The sequence below is a fragment of the Vombatus ursinus genome, unplaced genomic scaffold (assembly GCF_900497805.2).
Source record: "Vombatus ursinus unplaced genomic scaffold, bare-nosed wombat genome assembly UNPS02014807.1, whole genome shotgun sequence".
Classification (NCBI taxonomy): Eukaryota; Metazoa; Chordata; class Mammalia; order Diprotodontia; family Vombatidae; genus Vombatus; species Vombatus ursinus.
This window is the reverse complement of record NW_020954585.1, coordinates 11318910-11339182: the sequence shown is the minus strand read 5'-3', so window position 1 is coordinate 11339182 and position 20273 is coordinate 11318910. Positions and strand designations below refer to the sequence as shown.

The following is a 20273-nucleotide window of genomic DNA, read 5'->3' as shown; positions in this document are numbered from 1 at the left end:
CCTAAGGAGTTGCCAAATCCTTTTGCGGGGTGGGGGGGGGGGAACCATGAAGCAAAATTATTCTCATAATAATATTAAGACATTATCCGCCTACTAAAATACTCCCCCCCTTTTCTATGATATATCTGAGGCCAGATTTCCTTCATAAACTTCAATCAAAATGACAGACTGCAACAGACTGAATGCAAAAGTGGAAATGAGAATCCACTTGTCTTCTATTAAGCCAGACATGAAGGGGATTTGCAAAAACATATAAAACAATACCACTCTTTTACCTAAACATGTTTGTCTTGGAAAATAGTTATTTTTCATAAAATATTATTTATGTTAACATGTAACAAGCTTATTATTAAATGATTAATGATTTTAAATAATTATCAGTTAATGTCTAATATGAAAATAGGCACAACCCACAAAGATTAAACTCTTTGAAATCCTTAATAATTTATGAGTGTAAAGGAGTCCAGAGCCCTAAAAGTTTGAGAACGGCTTTCTTAGAAATTAGCCATCACTTCCCACTTGTTTCCTTACATACACACACTTCTGATATACTCTCAGCAAACATAGTCACAACCACCTGAGACTGTGTCCTTCCTCACTGGTAAATTGAAACCTGAATCTGACAGAGGCTCACCTCCCTAGCAACTTGGAATACTGTCATTTCCCATAGGCCCAGGGTAGCATTTTTGGTGAGTTTCTTCTCCTTTAGTTTCCCTCGATTTCTCTAGGGTACTAGCCAACCCAAACTCATCCTCTGAAATTTCTGTTTCTGAGATGATTTAAGGTTACTGGGCTGGGCCCCTGATCTTTGGGACCAGTGCTCTTGAGGAGAAATGTGTTAATACCCTAGTTGAAGGAGTAGGCTGGTGGTGGAGTAGGTGGCTAGAGAGTTCTCCTTGAATACTGGACCCAAAGAACTGAGCCCAAAGAAGGATAATTACTAAATTAGCCAATGGCTAGGAAAACCCAAAGGGGCTGACAAATGATGCTCTTTCAGTGTTGCTCATCAAAAAGATGAAGTTCTCTGATCCCAGAAGATGATTTGACCTGAGAGCTTGTTATTCCAAACCTCCTATTTTGGTGAGCTAAGAGCACGGGTGTAAAGACTTAAAGAATATTAGACTTCACAGTTAAAGTAAAGGAACTGATTGTTTAACAAACAGAACAGGAATTTTACAACCAAATGAGCATCATCCTTCACCACAGGCTACTGAAGAGGTTTTTCTCTTATTCTAATACGCAGCCTTTGCTCAGAAAGTACCTGAAAACCAGTCTGGGGGAAGCTATTAATGGGAGCATTCTTCCCGGGGACTAAATCTCTGAGGGTACATCTGATTTGGGGACTCAGCTAAGTCTTTTAGAGACCAAGGCGAGAGACTACGATGGGTATCTGTTATCTGAGGTAAAAAAAATAATAATAATAAAAATGAGGCATGACCATGAAGTCACAAGACTGGGTTTCTGTTGTGAAGCCCTGAAGGCTGTTCACAAAGACAAGTTTCCACTATTTCCTGGCAGCAACATTTGGACAAGTGCAGCTTCCCTAAGGGGCTGCTTTGATAGAAAACATCCATTTATATGTAAAAGTTGTGGCCTGTTTGTGTCCTTCCCTAGGAGGTTCCCCCCAGGGCTGCCAGAGATGGCAGGCCCCAGAGCACCATTTATTCTGAACACAGAAGTGATGGCACTGTGCTCACTCTTATGCATGCTGAGGCCTCTGTGGGTGCAGGAAAAGTCACCCCGTGGCCAATCCACTGAAGGCTGCAGTGGGCTTTTGGAAGCTCAAGGACAATATCTGTGATGTTAGTGTGAGGAGGAGGGGGTGGGGCTAGAGGGAGCAGACTTCTGATTCTTAGGATGGAGCTCCACATTTTTCTTCCTCTGTCTGGGTGAGTCTTCCACAAGGGCTAAGTCCTCCGGGTCAGTCTATATCTGGCAACATCCTTTTCTCCTCTATTTTTTTTTCCCAGGTCATAGTACAGAGGTCCCTTTCTGCCAGGAACCTGAACCATGCCAGAGCAGGCTCCATCCTTGCCAGTTACCTAAAGATGCTGCCCATGGGCCTCATCATTATGCCAGGCATGATTAGTCGGGCACTATACCCAGGTATGGCTCCCTTTTCCTACTGCAACTCTGCCCTGCTAGGTGGTGGTGACTAGTACCAGACTGGAGACACGGGGTGAAGGTATGGAAGCGGAAGACCTTGGACGTGGGTAGGACAATAGACTCTGCAGGTGGTTTAACTGTGTGATTGTGGGTGTGCCACTTCCCTTCTCAGCCTCAGTATTTTTACTTCTCTAATGGAGGTGAAGAAAGAAATCAGAAGGAATGATAAAGATAGGTGGGAAGCCAAAACAGCCCCTTTTAAATGGTTCTCTTTAAGATGAGGCAGCTTTAAATGAGATGTCCCTTAAACATTTGAGGAACATATGAACTCCCCAGACCAGCTCTCCCTTGGGGATGTGAGGAAGGAAAGGTCTGAGGAAACTGGCAGATGGATTCTAAGCTGAGAACTTTGAAAAAAGGGCCTTCTCCTCATGCACCTGAAGACACCATCCTACCTGGGTTGCAGGGCTAGCACAAGCCTTGTTGCTGTCACGCTGGGGACCCCTTCCCAACACATGTTTAATTTCCTCTTTGCCGTTGTTTCTCTTCCTGCCATACTCATCCTCTACCCCTGAGCTCTGCAGCCACTGGGGGTTCCTCAGGGGACTCATGAATGTTCCCCGGCTCACGTGGGGCTCACTCAGTTTTCTGTATAGCGGTTGTATATGACCAGCCCCATTGAGGACGTGCTCTGAGTGGCGCCTCCGGAGTTGGGCGAAGTTGTCCCTCACCTCAAAGTACTCGTCTGACACAGAGGATGCTGTGGACTGTCGGTGGCGGCTGTTGGTGGAGCCACCTGAGAAACTGTCCTGGTCACTGATGGTCACATAGTCATCGTCATCATCCTCATCCTCTTCTATATTGAGCCCATTGGGGGTCCCTGGAGAGGGTGGGTCCTGGCCCTCCTGGGACATGGACAGATGCCGGAGAAGCTTGTGGTGCCCAGAGTTCTCATGAGGTCTGTAGGTGGTACCATTTGATGGCCCTTCTTGCTGGACTGACTCCTCTTCCTTGGGTCCCCCAGGCTGGCAGCCTAAGCCACCATCATATGAGTTGCCCTTGGTGAGAAAGTCTGTGACATGGACTGTCCTGGGCTTAGGGACTGGGGGTTTGATCTCTGTGTCCTCTTGGTCATGTCCATCCTGGAGATGGCAGTTCTCAGCCAAGGTGGCAAAGACTCCCTGGTCCCTGTCTTTGCCTATCATGGTAGGAACATCTTTTGGGCTGAGCTCTTCTTGGGGCGAGGCAGGCGGGTCCTTTGTCTCTTCCACAGCTGCAGGAGGGTCAGGAGATGAGGCAACTACAGGGCCAACTACCTCCTGGCTCTGTCGCCTTTGTAGCAGCTTGTACTGGGCAGCAGCCTGGGAGGAAGAGTCACAGATCTTGATTCGGTTCATCTGGCTGGGCTGTGGATTCCACACATTAGGGTCAATGATGTTAATGTAGCCCAGTATGTCACTGCCAGGCTCAGGGTCTGGCTCTACCCATGTGGGCAGGTAGTCAAACATGTTGGCACGCTCCATGTTCAGCAGTCCTGGGTGGATGGGTAGGGGCTGCTCTAGGAAGTCACTAGGCCGTTCTGCCAGCTGGTTCCCCACCAATACCTTCCCCTTGCCATCAAATTTCTTGCCCAGCCCGCTCTCCTGCTTCTCAGAAGAGGCCTTGGCAATCTCATCTGCACTCTTGGCCTTCACCAGAGCATACTTAGGGTTTATGAGTTTCTTGGCTACGGTGCCCGACGGAGCCAATGGGATGACCGTGGGCAGGATGATAGGTTCAGGCTCAGGCTCCTTCTCCATGGGGACCGTTTTAAGGCTGACACTTTGAGACATGAGGTACAGCTCTTGGAACTGTTTGTCAAACATCTCTACTACTTGGCCTGAGAGGACAGAGATCACATTCCGGTCTGTCCTGGCTGCTGACCATGTGAAGCTAGAATGGAAAGGAAACAGTTAGTTATCTGCATGGAGATATATCTAAATGACTAGGCACTGTACCTTTCTTTTATTTTGCCTCTCACTACCTTCTCTATGTGCCAGGAGACCTCTTTGTCAGTAAATAGTCCAAGGTCTTGGAGATGGTAAGAAAAATCTCTATTAGAAGGGTTACCCTCCTGCAAATAGTTCCCTTTTCAAGGAAAATAAGTTAATATTAGGGGAAGAATAAAGGATACGGTTTAAATTTATTTTGGTATTGAGATCCTACACCATTAGAATAGGACCCTTAGAGGTCACCTAGTCCAATGAGTCAACAAGCATTACTAAGTGCTTACTATGTGCCAGACACTCTGCTAAGTCCTGGAGATACAAAGAAAGGTAAAAAAAACATGGCCCCTGCCCTGAAAGACCTCATGTTCTAACACAAGTGACAACATGCAGATAACTACATACATACAAGAGGTATACAGTGCATATGGAAGGTCATCTCAGGGGAAGGTATTAGCATGGAAGGGCATGGGATAAGAAAGGGAGAAGCCCAAGACAGAGTTGAATTTAAAGGAAGCCAGGGAAGCTGGGAGTTAAAGGTAAGAGTGAGAGTAGCGCCGCCATAGTGGACAGTCAGGACAAATATTAGGAATCAGAAAACCGAGTGTGACAAACAGCATGAAGACTGTGCAACAAATAGCAAATAGGCCAGTGTAGCGGGAACATACAGTGAACAGCAAAAATAGCCTAATCAATGCCATCTTATAGATGAGAAAACTGAGGCCAAGAGAGAGGGAAGCAGTTGACTAACATCACACAGGGCCCAAGTCCTTTCACTCCAAATCCATCATGACCTGTACTAAAACCCCCTCATTTAAAAGAAAGGAAAAGAGGTCCAGGGAGGAGGTGGGACTTGCTAGTTCATCAAAAATCTACTTTGTGGCAGAGTCAGGACTAAAACCCTCTGAACCACATTGCTTATGTACTTCCCATGGGGAAAGCGAGATCAGTGGCAGGGGTGAGGGGAAGTTGTCCCCTGGTATCCTCAAAGTCCATATAACGAGAACTTCAGCTTGTCTTTCGAGGGGCTCTGTAGGGACCCATGCTCCCTTTACCATGGTGTTTGCTGCTGTTCGCATAAAAATCACATCACTGGCTCACAATCACAGTCTTCTCAGCTGTATGGCAGAGGGAGATGTCAAGAACAAAGAATATTTGAATAGATCTGGCAAGACTACTGTGAGCTGACATCCTAACTGTAAAAGTGAATTATTAGCTGGGACACCTCAGCTCTTCTTACTGAGCTCCAGATCATCCCCGTAAGGACTGGATAGAGCTAGTCTGACTTTCCTGGGCCCCTTGCCTATGGCAAAGACACAGCTAAATGAAGTGAAGCACCTAGAAAAAGAGAATTGAATTCTAGTCCTGGAACGATTACCAGCTCACTGTACAAGCTTGAGTAAGTCACTGTAACTTCTCTGGGCCTCAGCTCCCTCATCTGTCAAACAGGGACAACAGTTAAAATCCTGCTTCTTTCACAGGGCTGTTCGAAGAATTAGCTAACCATGTTGGTGGAAGTATTTTCAAAGTATAAATCCCTACACAAATGGGAGGGATTCCTCAAACAGGCCTGGAAAACAAGGAATACTTCCCCCTTCCTTTCCCCTCTTATTAATCTGGGAGAACACTAAGTACATGCACCCACATCCCATATCCCAGAGATGTGGTGCAGATGATGACAGAAGGTGGGCTACTCAGGAGAAGACGTGGCATCAGCACAAAATAAGAATCAATGTCTGGAGATGGTGTCCAGGAGCCAGGCTTGGCTGGTGGAGCTCAGACATCAGCAACTTTAAGTAACTGGGATGCTTTAATCGAGACTTTCCCAGGATAGGAACGTCTAGAGTGTTGCAAGAGCAGATTAACAGTACAATGAAAGCCTGGTGCCAGGGCTCAGGCTGAAAGAACTAGGGTAAGTAAGGAAGAGGGGTAAGGAGGAGTTGCTGCGACATGAGAAAGCTCATCTGTCCTCAGCCCAACCTCCTTGTCAGTAGACACTCCCACCCCCGATGCTAATCTTCACATCCCCTCTCACGCTTCTGTAATTTTGAAAAACTAGCTCTGTGAGAAGCGGGCTCAAAAAATTAGAGGAAAAACCACTTGGGGAGAGTCACCTGTAGGAGCCACACATGGCTCGATCGCCATCCACAAACATGAATTTCTGGGCCAGGGCTCCCTTAAACTTGGTAGCGGAACGTGTGAAAAATTCTGTTCCTCCAGTGCTCCGGACTCTCAGATTCTGTGGGAAGAAAAGAGAAATTGAGATGGTGAATTAAAGGTCACCTGGTTGATCCCAAAGGCTTTCAGATCAAATGAGAGAATTAGTATGAAAGGGATTTGAAAAGCAGCAAGTACAGTATAGATACCAGGCTGTCAGCCCCACATCGAACAGCTCTTGTACCTGTTACTTTCTGCCTCAGCCAGGTAGCCAAAAGAAGGCTTTTGATCTATTGGCACGACTGTCATGTGAACAGAACAAACAGCATGATAGCAGGAACAGTCTCCGGCCTTATCAGCTCCTATCTGGATTACTGCAATGGCCTCCTAGCTGATCTCTGTTTCCAGTGTCTCCCTTACTAATCTAGCATGGGTGTATTATTGTATTAATTTGTTCCCCATTCCTCTTCCACAATGTTACTCCCTGCTCTCAAACCTAGAAAGGTTCTTCAAGGCCTTCTACAATTTAACTCCAAAGTTACTTAGTTATGACCCCGAGCAAGTCACTTAACCACTTAAGCCTCAGTTTCTTCATCTGTAAAATGGGGATAATAGTAATTGCACTTACCTCCAAGGATTGTTGGGAGGATCAAATAAGATATTTGTAAAGCACTTTGCAAACTTTAAAGCACTCTATAAATGTTAATTATTGTTATTATTAGAAAATCCCTCCACCAATGTATCTGTGATATTATACAGCTTGTCAACTCACCTATAACTTATAGTCTTAGAGCAGCCTGCACAACACACAGGCTGAGGGCCACTTGCAGCCTACCAAAGGATTTCAGTCGGCCCAGAAAAAAAATGTAGAGGATGTAAAAGAAAGTAAAGATGTAACAAGTGCTTTGTCTGTGCCCCACTTAACCCGCCTTCCATTGATGCTGCAGATATTACTATTCTCATTTTACAAATGTGGTTAAATGACTTGTCCATGATTCCCCGGCTGGTGTCAGAGATGGGATTTGAACCTGGGTCTTCCTGACATTTACTCTAGTGATTTATCCATTATGGCATGCTGCCTTTCTAACCTTATCTCCTACTATCTGATATTCACTCTCTGTTTTAGACAGGCTAAAACATACAATGTTCATTTCTGTCTCTGACCTTTTGCTGTCAGTGGACTTTCAATACAGAATGTCTTCCTTTTATTCTATTTATCTAAAGTTTTCCCATCCTTCAAGACTTTGCTCAAGGCCTGGAACCCTTCCTTGTTCACTACAACTCATATTTCTGAACTGAATTGTTCTGTTTCCTTTGTGTTAATTTTTGCAGCTAGAAGATATCCCCTGAAGATAGTTGATTGAGTGATTTAAAGAAGGGAAAATGTCAGTTCTCAGTTAGTCAAGGGTAGATTCATCCATCATTTACTTGTTCATTCCTTTATGTACTCATTAAATAAAAAAAAATTTATTAAGCACCTATTATATGTAACGCCATGTTAGAGTAAGTTCCTCACTGGGAGCTCCCTAATGAAATCAGAGGTCTGATTAAAAAAAAAAAAAAGATACATAATCCATTGTGTTAATATCATGTCCACATATTGCAATAACTTGGGAATCTTGAAATGAAATAAAATATTGCTTTCCCACCAATATACACAATTCCACACCATTGACAAAGGTTTTCTGTCCTCAAAGAGCATACAGTCTATTACGGAGAATAAGACATGTACACAGAGAAATTCAGTACAATACAAATGAGGCTACGATAGGTGCATTAGAACAAAGAGATCAGGTACGGAGATGAGGGAGGAATTGCTTCCAGCTGGGTAGATGTCATGAAGGAATTGGCATCAGAGGTGGACCTTGAAGGATAGGTCAAGAGTAGGGTAGGATGGCATTTCTGCTGTAGGTAATAGATCCTTTGATTATTCTATTTCTCTGTTGTCTACTGGAGGGCTGTTTCAGTCCTTATTAGTTGGAAGGGGAAAGAGGAGGCAAGCACTAGAAACAACCAGTTCTTCTGGGATCCCTGCAAGTCACTACAATGTTAACTATGCTTATATTTGGCAGCTGAAATTAAGTTCCTGGGTTCTCTGGATTTCAACAAATTCCTGCTAGTCCCAGGTCCTCACAGGTGACTATGTACATCCTTTTTCAGTTGGGGATGCACCCCTTCTACAACAGTCCTACACCACCACAGCACAGATAAATCCACCTGAAATGTCTGAGGCCTGGCTTGTGCTGATTGTCATTCATGGTTGAGAGCATGCAAAGGACCCTTTCAGCTAACTAAGTATCTTGCTTTTTGCCAACTTTTCCTCTGTCTTCCCACACAACTTCTAAAAAGTTATCTGTATCTTAAAAGATACAATCATGAACCTCAGTTCAAACTCTGCCTCAGACACTTACTGGCTGTGTGACCCTGGGCAAGTCATTTATCCTCTGTTCAGCCTCAGTTTCCTCATCTGTAAAATGGGGGTAATAATAGCACAAGAAAAAAGTGGTTTTTAACCTCAGAATTATAGAATGTTCAAGCTGGAAGGGACATTAGAAAACATTTCCTTTATCTCCCTTGCTTTAGGGAAAAGGAAACATTCCTAGAGAAGTGACATGATGAGGACACAAAGCTGGAAGTTACTGGAAGAGCAAGGACTAGATCTCAGGTCTTGAAATTCTTAGTTCCTTCAATTCCATCATGTCATCCGCATGACCTCCCCCGACCCCCAAGTATGGCACAAATGCTTCAGGCTCCAAGATTAATAGCCTTCATCAGATCCTGGGAGTTTGAGGTGATGCCAAAATGAAGCTCTGCCTCTTCATACACCCAATACCATTGGATTTCACATCCCATGGTTAATCTCTCTAGTTATACTTCATGATTTTTTGGAAACAGGAGAATAAGATGTCGTTCTTAGGGAAGGCAGCGCATTCTCAGTGGGAACTCTGCCCACCTCCCACTTTCCCTGGCCCTCCTACTTTCCAGGCGTGTCTGTTTTTGATGTCTTCTGTATATGCAAGCAGAAAGAAGTGAGAAGGGATCGGCAACACTGTAGTTGGCTCAGTGTCTCCCTGGATAGGCCCTTTCAAAATCATTATGATAAGTGCTGCAGCGCTTTAAGGTTTGTTACTGTAAAGTGCCTTACAAATATTATCACATTTGATCCTCACAACAACTCTATGATGTAGGTGTTACTGTGACTCCCATTTTACAGATGAGGAAACTTTGATGAGGCAGGCTTTGAACTCAGGTCCACGTTTGTGCCATTTAAGGTAGACAGAACTGTGTAAAAGCTGTGTGGGAAGCCAGAGTTGGCCAAAAGCAAGACCACTTAGTCACCTGAAAAGGTCCTTCACATGCTCTCAACCACAAGGACTGAACAGCTGTGGGTACTCCCACCACTGAAATGCAGCTCCTTCTGGGGAGGAGCTAGCTATCTTTTATTACTGCCTAAGAAATGAAGGTCAGCATGGTCCCTGTTTGGGGGATCTGAGAGCAGCTGAATATAACAGGACCACAATATAGAACCTGGCTATGGTCTCCCTGTTGGGACTTGTGTTCAGTCTTAATGTGCTTTCTCTGTGAAGGACACCTGTTGGCAGCATCAATCAATCAGTCACATCAATCAGTGTGAAGGGGGCTTGAGGCACAAGTGCTATAGACTGGCTTTGCTGGGGGATAGGGTGGTGTGGCCATCAAAGGCCCCTGTGATTTGTTCCAAAAACAATGTGAGCCTTTTTTTTGGTTGGAAATAGCCATCCTGAGGTTCTAGAGGGGATATAAGATTAACACGACTAGTTCCAAAGCTGAATTATCATCTCCTGACTTCCTGTGATAGTGAAAGAGAGAGAGACAGTGATGTCGCCATTGATCAATAGCTCTTCCTGGGTTCCTCTGAAGCTCTTCTAAATGTGGGAGGGTGGGACTAGTCCTGGAGTAGATGGGCTTTCTTGTGGCATCATTGAACTAGAGTCTAAAAGTTAGAAGAAATCTTCAAAATCACTGAGTCCAACCTCCCACCCAGTGTAAGAATCTCATCTATAGCATCACCAGTATGTGGAAGGCCATCCGGTTTCTGCTCAAACAGCTCCTATAACATGGAGCTTACTATGTCAGCCCAACAATTTAGCTCAACAACATGTTTTAGATGCTTACTATGTACAAAGTATTGTGCTCCACACTCAGAATGCTCAGATCAACTAGAATACAAATCTCTGCTTTCAGGAAACTGATCAGTGCCAAGAGGTACTCTTTCATTGTCAGGCAACTCTAGTTATAAAATCTACCTTCCTGTTATTTCTGCTTTTGGCCCTGGCTCTGTCACCAAGAGTTAGCTACACAGAGGTGAACAGCCAGCATGCCTTCTCTAAGTCTTCCCTTCTCCAAGTTAAATGTTTCAAATTCAATCAACGAATCAACAGACATTTATTAAGCACCTACTATGGGCTAGGTATCATGTCAAACTCTTTCAAATGATACTCCAATGACATGAATTCCGGATTCCTCACCAACCTGATTACCCTCCTGTGGACATCACACAGAACCTCTGAGCTGGAGGGACCTCAGAGGGCAGCGATTGCAAACCAGGCCTCAACAACAAATCCAAGTGGCCTGAAGCCTCCAGAGAGAAAAAAATTGACTTTTCAAAGCAGCCCCATCTGATTTCTGCATGGCTGTAATTGTTAGGAAATGTTCCTCAAATCCACCCACTGCTCCTAATTCTGCCCTTTGGGGCCAAGCAGAACAACCCTAATTCCTCTTCCCACATGACAGCCCTACAAATACTTAAAGACTGCTATATACCCACCTGCTAGGAAACTGCCATGCTGTCAAATACCAATAATGTGTTTTAATTTAATTTAACATTTATCAACTGTTTATTACATGCAAGAGAATGTGCTGTGTAGCAAGGGGTAGAGTCATGGACATGGAGTCAGAAAGATGTAGGTTGAAATTCCACTTCAGACAATGCTTAGCAGACACAGGAGATCTGTCCGGGACCCTTCTCTTCAGTCCTTTCAAATGCTCCTAGCACATTCCTGAGGGATTCCAAAAGGGACACCCACTTCACCATGACCCTAGCCCTGTAAGGGACATGGAGATAAGTATACCCTTTATCCCTGAGCTCATATGACTCTGTGGCTTTAAGCAAACAGGGCAGGGAGTTGGCTTTCGCCCAAGGCAATTAGCTTTGTGACTTTATACCAGTCAGGGAACCACAGGTGGGGGTTGGAAGTAGAAACAAAGCAGATCTGGGAAGGGATTTACCAGACATGTGTTGCTGCCACTGTTACAACCACAGAACAGACTCATGTGTGTCATGCTCAGCATTTGTCATTTCTTGAATATCTGTACTATGACAGAACACCCAAGCTGCCAGGAAGTAGGACAGTTTGAAGCTGAGCTTCTCTGAACCATGGGCTTCTCCTCTAAAAACAAACAAACAAACAAACAAACAAGGGGAAGGTACTTGTGCAGAGCTGGCCATTGGCAAAATGGGGAGGTGTTTGATCTAGGTCTTATCTCACTTTTTCTCTCCCTCCATTGCCTCTGTCTCCTCTCCTTTCCTACACTGATGGCTTTGGGGATCTTTCCTCCATCTATCAAGGTCAGCTCTCCAAGGGGATCTGCTAGCACTCATTTCTGAGTCCATGTGAATGTCAATCACACACTGTGTACCCTCTTCCAGAAGGCTTTGCCATTTAAGACATGTTTGTGGAATGAAAGTCTCCTTCCTATGACAAAGGAGTTCTAGGTCTCACAAAGAAGGTGGCAGAGGGACTTTCTGGAGCAGCCTCCTACTTAGCCTCCTTGGTATGGCCAGACTCTCTTCTCCCTGTCCCATCTTCCCTCCCCACATAAGGTTAGCTGGGTTAATGAGGTAATGTCTGCAGAGCCTTCTATCTCCTGAGAGGAGAGGTAAAAAAGTAAACTTGGAGTACAAAGCAGTATTGTTAAGCTCAGCAACAACAACCAAAAAAAACCCCACAAACCAAAAAACCATGGCATTTCTTTCCAGTAAGGGGCCCCTACCATGAAAAAGAAAAAAGGTAGAATGATGAACTGACAAGGTAACCAACCAACAAGAATCCAAGGAAACTATAAGAGAGAAAAGTAGCTGACTCTCTGCTAAGGTCCTCCCCCGTCACTAACATACACTTCCATCCCCCAAAGGAAAAAAAAAGAAAGAAGCCACCTCATTGGTCAACCTAGGTTTGGAGCAGTGAAACACACTGGTTTGGACAACGGAATGTTAGGGAGTGGGTCACAGATAGATCTTGGTGTTTGTGATATGGAAAGGCAGGATGGAAATGTGATAAGAATCAACCCCTTCCAAATACTAATGATCCCAAGTTATCAGACTATGTGGGTCTCATCTTCCATTGCAAGGTTTGAAGGGTAGAGCTGGTAGAAATTATCTCCATCAGACTGAAGGCGGGGCTGACAGCCACATCTAATTGCACAGAGGGGTATGCCGGGGCCCAGAAAGGCTTCTCATTAACATAGCAGGTGGCTGGGAAGAAAAATTCAGGTTGCCTAACTCCCAACTGGTGTTTTCTCCACATCTTTTGTGTTCATGCTACTCAGAAATAGCTTGGAGCCATTGTATCCCTGTCTACTAGAACCTTATTTAGTGTCTTTAAAGCCAGGGAGGCCTGGAGTCAAGACCTGCCTCTGCAGGTGTGTGACCTTGGGCAAGTCCTGTAAACTTTCAGTGCTTTAGGCCAGAGATGCCAAACCTGGGCATCTCCCCCAAACCAGTTTAAAACATAATTGGGAGGGGCAGCTAGGTGGTGTAGTGGATAGAGCACCGGCCCTGAAGTCAGGAGGACCTGAGTTCAAATCTGGCGTCAAATCAAATACTTAACACTTACTAGCTGTGTGACCCTGGGCACACAATTGCCTAAAAAAAACCCCAAAAAAACCCAAACATAATTGGGAAATGTTTAGCAAAATAAATAAAAATACAACATAACATAAATAATGTTAATTCATGGTTTTCTAAGTCAATATGAGGGCCTTCAGGGATCCATTTCTATTTGAGTTTGACACCACTGCTCTGGGCAATTCTCTGTTATAGAGATAATGTTGACCTAGATTGATGGAGGGAGTTTCCTCCCCTGGATCCCTGTACTAGTGAAATCACAGGTGGAGTCCCTATCTCCATATAGCCATCTTGTGAACAGGGCTATGGTCAGGGCCACCTAAGGCAGTCAGTACTCAGGCAGAGAGACAGGCCACACATGCCTTCAATACCAGTTTGCAACACACTAAATACGCAGCCTTAATCTTAGCCTGAGTCACACCTGTTTGTTTTACACCATATTTTCTTTGAGTTCCCCTCTGAGAGCTGAACTTAATAGGTGGGAGAAAGATCCCCAAAGCCATCAGTGTGGGAAAAGAGGGGAGACAGAGGCAATGGAGGGAGAGAAAAAGCGAGAAAAGACGGAGACCAAACACCTCCCCATTTTGCCAATGGCCAGCTCTACACAATATTCGTTTACAGAACCTGGATCAAAGAGAATCAGTATGAACAGGGACCAAACCTGGATGTTTTCTAAAAGCAATGAACTATGAACCAAACATCCTTTGTACCCAACTAAACTGACATCTCCTTTAGACTCCTTGCCTAGTACTGTATCATAAGCAGACTAGGACCTCATAAACATTATCTGGTCCAGAGGTAAAATGTAGATGAGGTAACTCAACAGGGGACAATGTGGCTTAGCAGGAATCACAGGATTAAGGTATAAGTCCAGGCATCTTTATCTTCCCAGTTCACACTGTGACCCAAGGCAAGTTATTTCTCCAGCTGATATTCTGGTTTCCCCATTTGTAAAATGGGAGCTGAAAAGCTACTGTAAGACTCACCAGCTGGGATCTCTTAAAAGGTTTGAGGCTTTGTGGGTAAGGGCCTAGGTCAGTGGTTTCCCAGAGCCACAGCCAAGATTATAAAAATTACCAAAAGGATTTCATATAGATCTATACATCTATACATACTGTGAAAACTATTTTCAGGAAATCCTAAAGCTGAACTCTAACTGCTATCCTTCTAAAGGCAAGTCGATTCAAGTCTGACCGTTATAAATGACTCAGATCTCTGGTCCTAGAGATATCTAAAAAAGAGGATACACCTCTACGATGAAAGGAAGGTGAGGGGGGACAGTGGAAGGGATGGGGAGGACCAATTATAATTCTTGCTGGGCCTTTAGGTCCCAGCTAGAACTCGTTTAAAGAAACCCCATCAGGGAGCAATTAGGTGGTGCACTGGATAAAGCACCAACCAGTGGAGTCAGGAGGATCTGAGTTCAAATTTGGCCTCAGACACTTACTAGCTGTGTGACCCTGGGCAAGTCACTTAACCCCAGTTGCCTGCAAAAAATAAATAAATAAAAAGTCAAAAAAGTTTAAAAAAAAAAGAAACCACTTTTCTCCATTTACATAGATATCACTGTATATCATTATCCCTTATCACCTCTCACTTAAACTATTACAAGAGACTTCTAATTGGTCTCCTTGCCTCAAGAATCTCCTCACTCTAGTCCCTCCTCCACCTAGCTACCAAAATGATTCTCCTAAAGCATGGGTCTGACCATATTACCACTCTGACACCCCTCGCCCACACCCAACTCAAACTCTAGTGACTCTTTATTACTTCCAAGATGAACCTTTACCTCCTACATTTGGCATTTAAAGTTCTTCACAATTTGGCACCTTCCTTTCTTTCTAGTTGTCTTATCCATTGCTTTCCTCCATGAATTCTTCAGTCCTGCTATACAGTCTCCTTGGTGTTCCTTAAACACAACACTCCATCTTTGTGACTTAGCACACACTGACTCCTATTCTTGGGATCTTCACCTCTTAGAAACCCTGACTTTCTTCGACGACTCAGATCAAATCCAACCTTCCACAGGAGGCCTTTCCCAGTCCTCCAAACTGATTCTGCTATTCCCATCTAAATTCAATGTCCACCTTCTCTATATCCAACTTTTACATACCTTTTTATGTAGATAGTGTCTCTCCCTCCACCCCCTTAAAATGTGAGTTTCTTGAGGTAGAGGCTGGTTTTGCTTTTTCTTTGTATCCCCAGTACTTAGCACAGTGTCAGACCTATACTTAATAAATTTTATTGACCGACTGAAAAGAAACCTAAGGTGTTGTTCCTGCAGAGAAACTGAAGACCTGTATATTCCCGTGAATCTAGGAAAGAGTTATGGTTTAATGTATAGGCATCAGAATTAAGATGAAATCTCTCACAAGAATGGTAATATGTTCAACTCTAGTTACCACATCTTAAGGGGAACACTGACAAACAGAAACACTTTTGAAAAGGATGTCTTCTCTGCAAGTTTGGCTCCTGCTAACCTGCTAATGCTGAGAGATTTTGAATTAATAGTGGCTGGAGTTCTCCTGCAGCCAATTACTTCTGCCAAAGCTCTTTTACTCAGTACGTCATTATGCAAAGCTCTGTCCAGGTCTGTCAGGGGGCAGACAGGGAGAGACATAAGGCTCTCCCCTCGTCTTGTTGCTTACTATGACAGAGCAGAAATCAGTATGGTATAAAAGGGATGATGAGTCCACTGAAGATACTGAGCAGAGACCACCCAATTCCCTCCACATGTTGCCCATGGCTCCTTCCCACTTTGCCTTCCCAGGGACCCAACTAGATGAACTTGGAATCAGAAGGCAAATCTCCTCTCCCTCACCTGACATCCCTCTAGGGAACACTGGGAACTTGAAACTAGGACACAACAGAAATCTGGGCTGAAAGGTTTTTTTTGACAGGAACAACTGGGCAGGAAAGAGCAGACGACTGAAGCTGGAGACTAACTGTTCCCTCAGAGCAGGGCATACAATGACCACACTATCATTCATCAAAGCCTGGATGATTTTGTTTCAAGAGATGGTCTTGGCTCTGGGGAAAAGCATCTAGCCATTCATTCTGTTGTCCCCATTTCTGTTCCTTCTTCTGAGGACAGGGAGTATTCCTGGCACCATCATCATCATACGACCTCACACCAGTACAGTTTACAAAGTTTACAATTTATAAAAAGCTGGCACATCCCTTACTCTATTTGTTCCTCACAAGACCCTTGTCAGTAGACAAGGCTGGAATTGTTAGCTCCCCTTGACAAATGGGGAAACTAAAGCTTAGAAAGGCTAAGTGACTTTTCAAAGGTCATATAGCTAATAAACAAAACATCAGACTTTCAACAATCAGATTGGATTTGGGGGAGGTGGAGCAGTTAAGTGGCACAGTGGAGAGTGCCAGGCCTGGAATTAGGACGACTCCTCTTCCTGAGTTCAAATATGGCTTCAGAGATGTGTGACCCTGGACAAGTCACTTAACCCTGTTTGCCTCAGTTTACTCATCTGTAAAATGAGCTAGAGAAGGAAATGGCAAACCACTCCAGTAACTTTGCCAAGAAAAAATGAGGTCACAAAGAGTTAGACACAACTGAAAAATGACTGAATGACAACTGGGGGAAGCAAGTTTGCATATCCTGCATGACACACAATTGACCCTGGGCACAATGCCTTCTCTAGGCCACAGTTTGGGCTGACAATAGGTAAGCCAAACCTGCTGGGCCCTGATTTAATGTTATGTATCCCGAGCCAGGGCATCACATGGTATGATTCAGTGAACTAGGTTCTTATCATAGTCTTGTGGGGGAAGGGACTCATTCTCTAATCGGAGTGCATAGGTGATATTTGCTCTTTCAAGGTACCAAGTATAATGGCATCACAGGGACCACATGCAGGAAATGGTGCCAGAGACAGAAAAAAGACTACTATCCAGGGGTGCTCCTTGCTGCAATGTCTACACAGAGCAAAAGCAGGTGGCAGACTATGATGGTAAACTCCTCGAGGTCAGGAATGATTTTCATTTTTATCTCTGTCTCTCCAGCTCTTAGCACGGTGCTTGGCACATAGTAAGTGTTTCATAAATGTCTGTTGAACTGCGAAGAATACCAGTGTGATAAAAGGTGCTGTGCAGACAGGATGAAGGTGATGCCAGAGTGTCACTTATTTCTGTGGCCAGATTGGCCAAATGGTTCCTCATGGGTATTCCATTGTTTCAAAAATGGTCTGAACCAGTGACAGCAGCTGACAGCTTTCTAGTTCCTCTGTCCTCACATATGCCTCAGCACTCAGAAGCTGGCATGGTCTTATTTTTCCTTGATAGAATTCAGCAGAAGGGAAGCACAAATAACAAAGTGAGATGAAAAAAAGAACTGTGGGCTAGGAGTCAGGATGCCTGGGTCCTAACTATGACATTGGTTCACTGTAAGGTACTCTAGGTCTTGGTTTTCTCCACAATAAAGCACAGGGATTGGACTAGATGTTCTCTGTAAGCTCTTTTAGTTCTAGCATTTAAAGTCTACAATTCTAGAGAAGATAGCTTCTTAGGGGAAGGGAGCCAGAGAGGGACAAAAGCAAACCCAAAGAAACAGAATGTCTGGGAGAGGTGAAGACCCTGAGGCTTGGCTTACAAAAAAAAAAATTTCTGGGTTTCTGCTTCCTCCTCTTTAAATGAGGGGGTTGGGAAAGATGGTCTCTCCGCCTCTCTTCCAGCTTTAAATCCTTAATAGCCCCTACTAAAAAGTCAGAGAAAGAAGAGACAGTTGAGGGTATTTGATCATGGCAGCCATGGATCCAATGGGACACTAGAGTATTTGGTCACATTCTGTTTTTTGCTTTCTAGAAGAGTTCAAAGTCAGACTAACTTTGCCTGGGGGGCAGCTGCAAAGTCAAGCTGCAAAGAGCTGAACTGGAAGAATCCAGATGAATGCTATGCCCCAACAATGGGCCAAAAAAAGAAAAGATGGAGTTTGGAAAATAAAGGTTCTTGGGGCCCAAGAACAGATGAGAGTTGGTTACACTGTCAGTCCGAATAACGGGGTAGTCTCATTGATCTGTGGGGACAAATCTGTTTTACGTTCTTGTTTCCATGGCCATCAAAGCAAAAAGAAATCAGAACTATGTAGCCACAGTCCGGACCCAGGAATTCCTCCTTGAATTGGACAGTTACCAGTTTTTCTAGTTTAGCTGTATAAGGTTGAGTTGGTTTTTTGTTTTGTTTTAACCAGTCAAGGTACTGGCAGCTCCTGCCTCCGATGGCTGGCTCCCAGGCAGCAGGGATCCACCTGGTCTCTGACACACTCTTGGGAACAGTTATTGGGAAACTGTGACCCTTCCATAACAGAGCACATAAACCATATCCTAGAACTTACCCATGGCAAGTAAAGCTGGGAAACTCAATCAAGCAGCACTGAGACAGAGCCCAGGTTGATGGTTATGAATCAAGCTACAGAGGATTACTACTTCAGACCTTCAGAGCCACATGATAACTTGGGACCTAGATTCTAGTCTTGGTGATCTTGGACAAGTCACTTTCACCATTCTGGGTTTCAATTTCATTGTCTGTAAAATGAGGATGATAATCCCAGCCCAGCCTACCTCTTAGAGTTATTATGAGGATTTATAACTCACAATTATATAAAGCTTTAAAGTACTTTTCTCATAACAACATTTTAAGGAATGCAGTGCACAAATTTTTACACCCATTTCAAAAATAGGGAAACTAAGATTCCAAAAAAGTGAAATGATTTTCCTAAGGTCCCACAGCTAAATTCCTGAGGCAGGATTCTAATCCAGGTCTCTTTACTCCAAGTCTAGCAATCTTTCCACTGTGTGTCTGAAGACATAACAGGGATTTGGGGATTACTAAATTCTCCTAACCCTAACCTCAATAACAGTGAAGATTTCGACCCAAGAATAATTTGACTCAGCCCTAGGTCAGAAACAGAAAAGGTAGGAATTGTCCAGTAGTAATCATTAGCATTGGCTGTTCTTCCTTGGCTTACAAAGGGTCAGAGTTTCCTGGGTTGCTTGTTATGGGTCCTACCAAGGCAGAGTTCAGAACTAGCACAATTGCATGGTCCAGGATGGGCCAATACTGCCACAGCCCTTCAGTGGGCATGGCTTCACGCATTCGTTCTAGCCACCCTCTGACCCAGAGTCAATTTTTTTGACTCACACAATTGACACACAATCTCCCTTCATTAGTAATTCAGCCTAGGACAGAAAACTCAGGAAGCATTTCTCAGAAAAGGATACCATCAGGTCCTCTTGTCAACATCCTGCAATGCAGAAAGCTGACAGCAGCTGTTTCCCTGAGTCTGAGCTGGGGACAAGTTGGGACAGCATGTGTCTCCCCTGCTTCCCCACTGCCTACAGGATAAAGTCCAGATTCCCCAGCCTGAGTTCTCCTACTGTGAGCCCTGTTGCTCCCACAAGGCCAGTCTCACTGTCCTCCAGCACACATGCACGCCCTTCACGTGGTTCCCCTTGCCTGGAATGTCCTCACCACCCATCTAAATGTTACTTGTCCTTTAGGTCCCAAGTCAAACCCTACTTCCTCTTGTTGCACCACTCATTTCTATTTACTTACTACTGTCTCTGCTTACCTTCTCGAGCACTTCATCATGTACAGCCTTCCACGTCTTTTTTGTTCCTTCCCCCCCCCCCAATTAGATCAGAAGCTTCTGTGGGCCAGGCCCACCCCACTGTTTAGATCCCCCACCACACCCAGGGGCATGACACAGACTTGCTTAATGAAGGAGAATAGGGAACAGCCAAGGGATTACCAAGAGAGGAAATTGCAAGGAAAAGCCTCTCCAGGACAAGCTCCTGCCTATGCCCACCTGGGGGAAGGGAGGGGCACAGGAGCTGGCCAGCTCGGAGCAGGGCAGTCCGGGCAGGGCCTCATGCAGAGGTGACAGCTCACAGGAGCTGGGCCTGTAGAAGCTTGAGGAACAAAGACAGGCTTTTGGAGCAGGGGGTGAGATGGGAGGAGAGATCGGCTCCCAGTAACTCCTTTGCAGCAAGGAGCCAATGCAGGATATCCCAGAGACCAGGGTTCTCCTGGCTCTATTGCCTCTCACAGAGTCTGTATCTTCAAAGGAAGACAGAGAAAGATCAGGTCAGATCTGGGTAGGATGAGGAGCCTTGAACAGTGGT

At 44.7% G+C, this 20273-nt stretch overlaps 2 protein-coding genes across 6 annotated transcripts in view; one reads left to right on the top strand and one right to left on the bottom strand.

Annotated features, from left to right (window-relative positions):
• The window catches only part of SLC5A10 (solute carrier family 5 member 10), a 175193-nt gene that overhangs the window by 69432 nt on the left and 85488 nt on the right, over positions 1–20273 (top strand). For all 4 annotated transcript variants that reach the window (XM_027874791.1, XM_027874792.1, XM_027874789.1 and 1 more), the window contains one exon: positions 1971–2106. In XM_027874791.1, coding sequence (XP_027730592.1) covers positions 1971–2106 — 136 coding nt within the window. The remainder of the gene's footprint in view (positions 1–1970; positions 2107–20273) is intronic.
• FAM83G (family with sequence similarity 83 member G) overlaps positions 1–20273 on the bottom strand; it is a 59636-nt gene that overhangs the window by 3886 nt on the left and 35477 nt on the right. The window contains exons 4-5 of one of the 2 annotated variants that reach the window (XM_027874787.1): positions 6206–6330; positions 2562–4038 (exon numbers count right to left, since the gene is read on the bottom strand). In XM_027874787.1, coding sequence (XP_027730588.1) covers positions 2562–4038; positions 6206–6330 — 1602 coding nt within the window. The remainder of the gene's footprint in view (positions 1–2561; positions 4039–6205; positions 6331–20273) is intronic. The other variant, XM_027874788.1, reaches the window with a different exon arrangement.